This window comes from Phaseolus vulgaris, chromosome 4 (assembly GCF_000499845.2).
Source record: "Phaseolus vulgaris cultivar G19833 chromosome 4, P. vulgaris v2.0, whole genome shotgun sequence".
NCBI classification, from domain to species: Eukaryota; Viridiplantae; Streptophyta; class Magnoliopsida; order Fabales; family Fabaceae; genus Phaseolus; species Phaseolus vulgaris.
Window position 1 is genome coordinate 10,159,956 of NC_023756.2, and position 11,554 is coordinate 10,171,509.

At 35.2% G+C, this 11,554-nt stretch overlaps 1 protein-coding gene and 1 long non-coding RNA gene across 2 annotated transcripts; one reads left to right on the plus strand and one right to left on the minus strand.

Annotated features, from left to right (window-relative positions):
• Positions 1-587: 587 nt before the first annotated feature.
• On the plus strand, positions 588-1,919 carry LOC137837232 (uncharacterized). The gene has a single exon (XM_068646170.1). The coding sequence runs from the start codon at positions 910-912 to the stop codon at positions 1,504-1,506; it is 597 nt and encodes a 198-aa protein (XP_068502271.1). The 5' UTR covers positions 588-909; the 3' UTR covers positions 1,507-1,919.
• A 1,813-nt stretch (positions 1,920-3,732) lies between these two features.
• On the minus strand, positions 3,733-10,532 carry LOC137837231 (uncharacterized). The gene is made up of 3 exons (XR_011085398.1): positions 10,372-10,532; positions 5,706-5,947; positions 3,733-4,594 (listed from the first exon to the last, which is right to left on the minus strand). It is a non-coding gene; the product is annotated as an uncharacterized lncRNA (long non-coding RNA).
• Between the last annotated feature and the right edge of the window lie 1,022 nt (positions 10,533-11,554).

Consider the following 11,554-nt stretch of genomic DNA (forward strand, 5'->3'; position numbering starts at 1 on the left):
ACTTGAATTAAACCCCCTTTCTTTTTGCTAATAAATAAATAAAATAAGTAAATAAAATTTGAAGTTATATTAATATGTACACAACAAATGGGTCTCCTATTATTGTCTGTCTAATATTTGAGCCACATCATGTAATAGCCGTTGAATTTCTTTTCCCCCCACACCGACCAAAATCATGCTATTACAACCCATGATAACATTATCCCTTTTCTCTGTCAACTACACCCACAGGGTGGTTTTGAGCTTGCATTTGAATTCAATACATTCAACTATTAATTATCTCATTGTTAATATCATACATAATTATTTTTGTGTTTTATGTACCTCTTAATTATCATGCACTGTTGGGTAACGAAAAATCAGATTTTGAATGACATCCAAGATACCCATTAATGATTTTTTGTAGTTAGAATGTTTGAATTAGATTGTAAAAATTGTTTTAATAGGACAGCAAAAGTTTATGTGCTTTTATTGTAAGAAATGAAGTTAATGACTGTTGTTCCAGCATTATCTGATTTATTGTTAGCTTAATTTATATATTTTTGAAACGGATAGTTGCCTTTTTTTCTTTTCTTTTTTCCTGAAATGTTGTGTGGAAGGAGCGGTTGTTGGGTCCATTTTTGAAAACACACTTCTATTCACCAAGGCTTCTCCAGTACTTCATCATGTCTTCTACTTCCTATATAACCCTCATGCTTTGCTTCCATTTTTTCTCATCAGGTTTTCTTGTTTCTGCGAGGCTTCGAAAACCTCGCAGAACGAAAGAAAGCTCACACTTTGCTTCACAGAAAGTCCTCACTTTTCTTCTCTTTCTCAGTTCCTTCAATATTATAGGAACCCTTTTATCTCAAGTTAGTTAAAACCTTTAGTAATTGTCAATATTTGTTTTTTGTTTGTGGAGTTTGAGAAATGGAGGTACACACTCCAGTTATTCCCAAGAAGCTGTGGAATGTGTTGAGGATCACCTTCTTCATGATCAGGAAGGGTTTGGTGTCAAAGAGGAAGCTGATTATGGACATGAATTTGATGATGAAAAAAGGGAAACTGCTTAGAAAATCTATGAGCAATTTCATGTCATTTCATCATAACCATCATCACTCAAAGAGTTTGGTACGTGGCTATGGCATACAGGAGTATGAATTCTCTTGCAGCAACAGTCCAAATCCTGTTTTTTTCCATGTGCCAAAGAGGAAGCTCCATTTCAACTTCCCTTGCATCAACACCCCAGAGGTTGTTGAGGAATCTATGCCTGTGGTGTTGGTTCCTATGACACCTGAATACACTTTCAAAAACCTTAGGTTTGATGCTTCTGATTTTGCTCCTGGAGAGATGAAGAGCCCCCTCCTCTCACCCTTCTCTGTGAGGATATCCAACTATTCATCTGAGGATGAGAATGAAGAGGGTGGACATCAAGTTGATGATGAGGCTGAGGATTTCATCAAAAGGTTCTATGAACAGCTAAGAATGCAAGGCCGAATGCAGTTGCTGCAGTACCAAGAGATGTAATTTGAAAGGAAAGCATAACTGTGTTGCTTGCTCCTCAACTTGATGCTCATCACCAAGTTAGCTTAGCCAATTCTGGGAATACATGATTTTCTCTTGCTGATCTTTCACCTTTCATTGTTTTCCCAGGAAATTTGGCTGTTCTGTTTGTGGTCCTCGAACTATAGTTGATCCTCGCTGTAAAGTTTTTGAGCATTGGATGTACTTTCATCTGTGATTCTATTGGACTTCATATTACAAAATTCAATTTTCATGTTTTCTTGGTAACATGTATGCAGCATATTCATGTTGTGTGGTGTGTAATAAAAAGATATGCAGAAGGTTGGTCTGTACCTTTCTCCATTCTGCTTTGGTGTTACATCATTTGTAGGTGTGGTGGTGGACCCTTTGGAATAATATTGCTTTTTCCTTTCTCAGATATATGTTAGTTTAGGCTTTCTGAACTCACCCACCAACACCACATTCACAACTACCATTTGCACTTTTGCTATTTTGAGGTGTGTAAAACACTATTTCCACTCTTCATTCACTCCAAATTCAAATATGCAATTACTATTCCTTTTGGTTATATTCAAAAGTTCTAATCAACAAATAGGTGATCTAACTAGTATTAAACTTGGTTCTTTCAAAACTTGATGAGATAAGAAATCCCACTGATATTTCTAACCCAAAAATATTCTGATCAACAGCACGGTTATGAAAATGTATTCAATGTTCTGAATTGGATTATAAGCGGATGTGTATTATATGAAACTATGCTGAAGAATGTGAAAACTGGTTTGCAATTGCAGAGTATGCTTTAAATTATCTGCCATTTTTTGGTTATTTTAGATATCTCAGGGTGTGTTATTTGATACAAGGTACCTTCGATTATTTCTTACATTAAAACGCATAAAGTTTAAACTTCTTATTTCTTACCTTAAAATGCTTAAATATCAATCTAATAAAGTTTAATCGGCAAATCAAACACACATTCAATATAAAGAAAACAAGTATATATGACCATTGGTGTAGAGGACAATGATTGTTGTAAAGCTTACACGATGAAGGTCACGAAGGCTTATATTGATCTATTATAATCAACGTTTCAAAGATATTTATTGGCTCTTCATTGGTCTGTCTCTTATGACTTGTCGTAAATGTTGGATCAAAATTGGATAGTTGTGAATTCAATCATACCCGTGATATGAAAGAACTTCTAAATTTCAATGCTTGCACAATGTTAATAATCTTTAGTGGGGCATGCAATGATACAACACATACATGAAAATATGGCAAACTACAACTTATTCAATTGATCTTAGAATCACAAGCAAACCCCACTCCATTGCAAGTGTCTGATATCCATGTCAGCAAACAAATGAATATGGTCAAGGTATGAAAGCTACATATGCAGAGTAAAGAAAAGAACCAACATGCAAGGGAAAGCAGTGAAAGGGAAAATCTAGATATAGAAGGAGAGAAAAGCAAAACTTTGATTATAAAGTGAAAGTGAGTTATAAACAACAAAAAGCCTAAAAAATCAAGTGTGTAAATCAGAAAAAAAAAAGCAAAAAAACATATTTAGCTCTAGCATAAAATGCTAAGCAAAAAGAATTCAAATGGAAAAACAAAGATGTTGACACTATAGAAAATCATTAAATAGAAACCAATCACTACAAGAAAAAGTGTTTTTATAAACTAAAATTTTGGTTTCTAAAATGATAAAATTAGTCACTAACTTAATTAGAGACTAATTTAGAAACTAATAGTCTTAAGTGGATAAAATCATGGTTACTAATTTTAGATACCAATGACCAAATATATAGAAACTAATTTAGTGACCAATTATATAGAAACCAAATTAATAATCAATTTCGTTGAAACCAATTTAGTGACCAAAATATATAGAAACTCATTTAGTGACCAAATATGTAAATACTAAAAAATGGTCACTATATTAGTTTCTAAATAATATAATTTGTTATAAAATATTATTTTATTTACCTACTTACTCTTTCATATTTTGTATTTATTTGTATATTTAAATTCACTAATTTTAAAATAAATTTATAGAGTTCGTCAACTCAAAACAATTATTTTCAGAATCCAAATATAGTTAGAAGTGAGAATATTTTTTCAAATTTTACAAGAAACTTTTTTTTATGAATTATGATTGTGAACTAAGATTGTAGTAGAAACTAGAAGATAATCGCATAAATCCAAGTAGAAATTATTTTACTATCACAGTTGTTTGAAATAATTGTATTATAAGGTAAATAAATATATACATTAATAATCCATGAATAACATCACATATTCACATATTCTTTTTGCAGTGCTTTCAAAATACCATAAAACATGAAAAAAAGTATGACATTGATTCCTCCACTTCTACATTTACCCTCTTCAGGATTAGAGAACTTGCTAAGATTTTGAGCACAAACAACACACATCCTAGCAACTCCACTTCTGCATTTACCCTCTTCAGGATTAGAGAACTTGCTAAGATTTTGAGTACAAACAACACACATCCTAGCAACTCCACTTCTGCATTTACCCTCTCCAGGATTAGAGAACTTGCTAAAGATTTTGAGCACAAGCAACACACATCCTAGCAGCTCCACTTCTGCATTTACCCTCTTCAGCATTAGAGAACTTGCTAAGATTTTGAGCACAAGCAACACACATCCTAGCAGTCCTGGCTTCAAATGCTTCCAACACAACATTAGGCTTCAACCAATCCTCATATGCAAGGAATAAAACAAGTATAATATTACAACTCATAGTTAGTACTAGAAAAATTAAATAAAGCCATATTTGATTTGGATATCATGAAACTGATCTGGTTAGAGTAGGCATAATCTCCAGTTTCATTATTATACCCATTTTAACATCAGAATGGTATTGCATCAGTTGTTCCATTCGAGCCATATAAGTTGTAGTACCAACAGGATGCATTATTTAACATTTAACAAACCTGTAAAAGCAGCACAATTTTTCACCCTCATAAGTGCATGCAGGAACATAAACAAGCAAATAACTCATGGAGACCACTGCTACAAAGGTAACCATGACCACAACATAACTTACGGCATTCTTCAATTCCATCCTACAAATTGAAGTTAATTTGACTTTAATCGAGCATAAAAGTTCAGAGTTACATAGTGATGTTATAAGGATAACATAAAAGGATTTGAGGATAATAACACAATGGCAACAACAGAAACACTTCGTCCATCTATATGCAAGGATTACTCATCCAGTCAATTATCCCACACACACATAGATGACTGAACAACTCATTAATGACAATATATTGCATTACTGAAATTCAGAGATATTAAACTGCAAATGAAACCTCCCTTCCCTTAATCAACTTGCCCTTTTCATCACCTGCTAATGTATAAATTGTCTAATATTCCCATATATCACTAAAAGCTTTAAATGCTTCTATGTTTTTACTTGTGGCATTTTAATCTTAAACATGTAATTCCTAGTTTCAATATTTTCCCTACGGATCCTGGCTGTATTTCCAAGTGCTTATTATATTACCTTATAAATGATATTATAATATTGTACAATAAATAAACCATGAACATTTACTAATGACAACTCAAGGTATGGAAATCTTTTTCTTTGATTGATAGCTAAAAATGGAACTTGCAGATGCTATTATAGGTACCTAAGTTTAACATCAATTATGGATGCTAACTTGTTCAAATAGCTTTTTTGGTTGGTACCATATGGAGTTATCTGATTTTGTTTGCAGGCACTTGATATGATACAGGGGAAGAACAATATGCTCTTAATGGATTCGCATTTGGAGGGAAAGTTTTCAACAGGAGCTCTGCCAATAGTTGGAGATATTCGGTTCACATTCTGTGGGCTCTTTAAAGACCCACTTGTGGCATTTATCAGATGCAACTTTCCCCATCAACCTGTTCCAAAATCCAAATCTAAGTTTATTGTACACACACATTCTCTCTCTCACACACACATTTTTTTTTCTCTTTTCCTTCCATCCTATACACCCCATGTGGATACGAAGATCGGTGTTCTAAATATTAATCATTGGGAACAATTTATTCATGATCAGTTGAAGATCATTTGAGGTCACGTACACTAAAAAAATTATTTCCAGTCACATGCACAAAATAGGAGCTTGAATTGCAGTATGTATGGCAATGTTCCCTACAAGGAACTAGAATAAAGAAACTCACAAGTCCATAGCGCAATAGTAGTTCAGCCCACCAGTGAAGCCTTTCTGTTCAAATTTGCTGGCATAATAATTGACATCTTCTTCAGACAACCACGATGGTAGAGCAACATGAAAGTCAGGTGAACCTCCAAATACTATCTCCTTAGGTGCATTAGGTGGACGTGGATAACGAGAAGCAAGAAATTTCTTTATTATCCTGGCAGCACCAACACGAGCAAATTCCTCTTCAACCTCCCCAGGTTTCTGATGGGAAATTCAACACAATAAAACTCAATTCAACCAGAGTTAATAAGCAGCGGATAATAATTTCCCCAACTCGCAAGAATCTGTGAGGAGCAATAACAAATAATCGCAACAACAAAAATACACTTCAGGAAGACACAGAAATTTTAATGTGGAAAACCTTCTCAATGTGAGAAGTAAAAATCACGGGTACAAGCCAGTCAGTCAAACACCACTATGATCAAATTAGGTTACACAGAGTCTCAAATTACAGCACAACTCGTGCTCAATAATCAGCCAAATATTACAGAATAGGAATCCAGAAAGTTCATAAACAGCAGTTACCGTATGCGGCCTATAACTCACTGTTCCAGTGACTTTTCACCGATCCGAACAATACAATTGAAGCTCCACGAGTTGTGAACCTTCTGTCAAAATTTCAGCTCGATCCAACGGTGGACGAAGCAGCAGCGACGATCCGAAAATTCTCGTACTCAAGAAAAACGCAGAAAACGCTGCTGCGGTGTGAGACTGATTTCTCACTTCTAAATCAACTTCTCAAAGATCCGAACGGTCAGATTGTTGTACCTCACGTTGTGAACCTGCTGTCAAAGTTTCAGCCCGATCCAACGGTGAACAAAGCGGCGGCGGTGGCCGGAAGTTGCTGACAAAACTTCCTCCTTTTCTCTGTTTCACTCTCACTCTCTATTTCACTCTCTATAGATGGCACACTGCTGGCACACACTCAAGCTGTCTCTGCCCCTGCTGATGGCTCTCTCCAAGAGTGTCTCTAGATAGCTCTCTCTACTCTCTCTAGGTCTCCTTGACTGCACTCTCACACAATGAAAAATTATAAGCAAATGAAAACTAACCTAATTTCACAATGGGTTGGGCCTCCACATAGGAAGTGAGCCCAAACCCATGTTCCTCGTCTTGTGACATCCGATGTTCCTCTTTAGCGTCATCAATAGGAACATCAAAAGCATCTCCAAGTTGCTGATCATCAACATCATCATGTTGTTCATCACTCTGAACTGGATCGACATTAGACAATCTATTATCTGTCTCAAATGTCGTCTTCTCTGTCTTATCAATATCTTCAATGGTTTGATCTTCCATGAACTTCACATCATGGCTTCTCACTGCCTTCTTCTCAACAAGATCAAAGAACTTGTAGCCAAATTCATCCTGACCATAACCAATGAAGATGCACTGCCTTGTCTTCGCGTCCAACTTGGATCTCTCATCCTTAGGAACATGCACATATGCTTTACAACCGAAGACTCGCAAATGATCATACTTGACATTCTTGCCAAACCAAACCTTGTCTGGCACCTCAACATTCAAAGCAATTGCAGGACCCAAATTAATAACATGCACTGCAGTGTACAATGCCTCACCCCAAAAGTGCTTAGGCAACTTTGCTTCAGAAAGCATACACCTGACTCTTTCTATCAGTGTCATGTTCATCCTTTCTGCTAAGCCATTCAGCTGAGGAGTTTTAGGAGGAGTCTTTTCATGTTTGATACCGTGTTGCTTGCAATAAGCATCGAACAGTCCACAATACTCACCACCACTGTCAGTACGAATGCATTTTAGCTTCTTGCTTGACTGTCTCTCAACCAAAACATGGAATTCTTTGAATTTTTCTAGGACTTGGTCTTTTGTCTTCAAAACATAAACCCAAAGTTTCCTAGAACAATCATCAATAAAGGTAGCAAAGTAAAGTGCACCACTATATGACTTTACCTTCAATGGGCCACAAACATCAGAATGCACCAATTCAAACAACTCTGACTTCTTTGAGGGAGGATGCTTCTTGAAGGATACTCTGGTCTGCTTACTAGCCATGCAATGAGAACATTTCTCCAACTCTGCACTCTTCAATCCCGGAAGCACATCCTTTTTGGCTAAACAATTCAGCCCCTTCTCACTGATATGACTAAGCCTTTGGTGCCACAAAGAAGCGTCCATATCCATGGCGTTCACACTGTCTTTAGCAACCAATGCTTTTGTCTAATACAGTTTACTGATTCTCTCCCCTTTGGCCACGATGAGATTACCTCTGGAGAGTTTCCACTTTCCTGAACCAAAGTGATTTTCAAAAGCATTATCATCAAGCATCTGCACAGAAAGAAAATTAAAGCGAATATCTGGAGCATGTTTGACTCCTCTGAGCAACAACTGCATTCCCATATTGGTCTGGAAGAAAACATCACCCATACCAATTACCTTGGACACACCATCATTACCCATCTTCAACACTCCAAAATCACCAGAAGTGTAAGATGTGAAGAACTCTTTCCTTGGTGTAACATGCAGTGTAGCACCACTATCAATTGTCCACATGCTCTCATCTGATACAAGATTAACTGAATCATGACCCCGGAGAATAACAAGATCATCATCACAGGTAGCAGTAGAAACATGATCATCATTGTAATGATATTTTTCCTTCTGCTTCCCTTTCTTATCCTTGTTCTCTCTTTTCCATATAAAACTATTTCTTTGAATGTGCCCTGTTTTGTGACAATAATGACACTCCACATTCTTGTATCTGGTCTTGGATTTACTTCTGTTGTTCTGTCTACTCCTTTTCAATTCCTTTCTCTGGCTTCTCCCCCTATTTTCAGTGACAAGTACTTCGGAATGAGATGAAGTACCATGTGCCTTCCTTCTCATCTCCTCATTAAGAACACTACCCTTGACACTTTCCAAGGAGACAACACCATCCGAGGATGAGTTTGTAATTGAAACCCGAAATGTTTCCCAATAATCTGGTAGAGTATTCAGTAGCCATAATCCCAAAACTTCGTCATCAAACTTGATGCCCATTTCTGACAATTGATCTCGGAGCCCCTGAAAATCATTTAAGTGATCTGAAATAGAAGTGTTCTCCTTGTACCTCAAATTCATCAAGGAATTCAACAAGTTTAATTTATTGTTCCATGTACTAGAGGTATACAAAGTCTCAATCTTCTTCCACAAGGATTTTGCATCTTCCTCATTAGCAATGTGATTATAAACATTGTCTTCAACATACTGACGAATAAAACCACAAAACCTGCTGATGCTCAAACTTCCAATCCTCATCAGTCTTGTCTTTTGGCTTTTCAGTAGCAAACACAGGAAGATGCAATTTCTTCACAAATAACAAATCCTTCATTTTTCTCTTCCACAAGTGATAATTAGTGTCGTTCAAACAAATCATCTTATTTGTTTTTGCCTCCATCATTCCAGCAGTCCAATAACTCCAACCAAAGAGCTCTGATACCACTCTGATGGGAAATTCAACACAATAAAACTCAATTCAACCAGAGTTAATAAGCAGCGGATAATAATTTCCCCAACTCGCAAGAATCTGTGAGGAGCAATAACAAATAATCGCAGCAACAAAAATACACTTTAGGAAGACACAGGAATTTTAACGTGGAAAACCTTGTTAATGTGACGGGCACAAGCCAGTCAGTCAAACTCCACTATGATGAAATTAGGTTACACAGAGAGTCTCAAATTACAGCACAACTCGTGCTCAATGATCAGCCAAATATTACAGAATAAGAATCCAGAAAGTTCATAAACAGCAGTTACCGTATGCGGCCTATAACTCACTGTTCCGGTGACTTTTCACCGATCCGAACGATCCAATTGAAGCTCCACGAGTTATGAACCTGCTGTCAAAATTTCAGCCCGATCCAACGGTGCACGAAGTGGCAACGGCGATCCGAAAATTATCGTTCTTAAGAAAAATGCAGAAAACGCTGTTGTGGAATGAGACTGATTTCTCACTGCTCAATCAACTTCTCAAAGATCCGAACGGTCAGATTGTTGTACCTCACGTTGTGAACCTGCTGTCAAAGTTTCAGCCCGATCCAACGGTGAACAAAGCAGTGGTCGGAAGTTGTTGACGAAACTTCACTCTCTATTTCACTCTCTATATATGGCACATTGTTGTGTCTCTGCCCCTGCTGATGGCTCTCTCCAAGAGTGTCTCTAGATAGCTCTCTTTACTCTCTCTATGCCTCCTTGACTGCCCTCTCACACAATGAAAAATTAGAAGCAAATGAAAATTAACCTAATTTCACAATGGGCCTCCACATAGGAAGTAACCCAAACCCAACAGTTTCTGCAGCACAACATTACATCTTAACTTCACTCCTAATCAATTTAACAAACATGTTATCTGCAGTTTCAACCAAAACATGACAAATTGATAACAGATCAAAAGTGATTCACATTCTCATCAACAAAACGCAAAACCAGAAATAATATGCGAAAACGAAATTATCGAAGAAGAACATGAAAATTACCTTGAGAAAACAAATTCTCGGATTTTGATTCACCAAACCAACTCAATCGCGATTCAAACAAAATCATTGGAAGGAATAACAGAACAAGAGATAATCGGCGAAAACGAAATTATCAAAGAAGAACATGGAAATTACCTCGAGAAAACAACTTCTCCCATTTTGATTCACCAAACCAACTCAACCGCGATTCAAACAGAACCACCGAAAGGAATAGCTTCGCACCAAACAGCTTCAATGAGCACAAACTTGCTTTCAACATTTTCAAAATGAAATCTGTGAGAATGAAGAGCGACGGTGGGGTCAATGGTAGTGATTTTGAATTTATTATTAATTTAATTTTATGTTTAAATAAAACTAAAAGATTAAAATACTATTTTAAATGTATTTTTTAAATTGATATTAATTATTTTAATATTATATTAAAATTAATAAATTATTAAATTTATTCATATTAATTTAAAATATTTTATAAATTAAAAATTAAAAATTAATTTTATAAAATTTAATTACTCTAAAATTAATATCTAAATTCATAGTGACTAAAAATTTAAGTATCTAACTATAAATTAATTTCTAATTTTATTATTTTTAGCGACCAAAAATAGTTTTAAAATAAATTAAAAATGATTAAAAAAATGTTTTTAATTACATTTTAACAAGAGATTAAAAAAATGTTCTCTAAATTTTTTATTTATTTTAATTTTATTATTAGCTACTAAAAATATAATATCTAATTATATTATAATATTTTATTAATAATAGATACTTTTTTAAGTAGTCAATAATTTTTAGTTTATAAAATAGTATCTAAATTAGTTACTATAGAAACTATTTTCTTTTGGTTTCTAAATTAGTTACTATCATAACATTTTCTTGTAGTGAATTTTAAAGACAAAAAATAATTAGTTGCTATATTGACTAAATTAGATAATATTTTAGAAACTAAAAAAATTATTGGTATCTAAATTAGTTTCTATTATTGATAAATAGTTTCTAAATTGATATCTAATTAGTTACCAAGGTTTTAGCTACCAATTATTTAGATTCTAAAATTGGTATCTAAAACCTTGTTAGTTGTTCCTGCCGGTTGACTCCAACAGTTGCTTTGGCCCTTTCATCTTACTTGAGAATCGTGCCCTCTTGATCAAGAAACCTCTCACCTTTCACCTTGTACTCTGACGCTCAAGTCAGTATTAGGGCAAAGAAACACCAAGTGTGTATGTTAGCTTCAGTCTTAGAAACTGCGTACCTTTTTAGGGTTCTTGACACCCTTTATATAGGTTGAAACTAGGGTTTACCTTTGTGCTGTTTGCCCTTG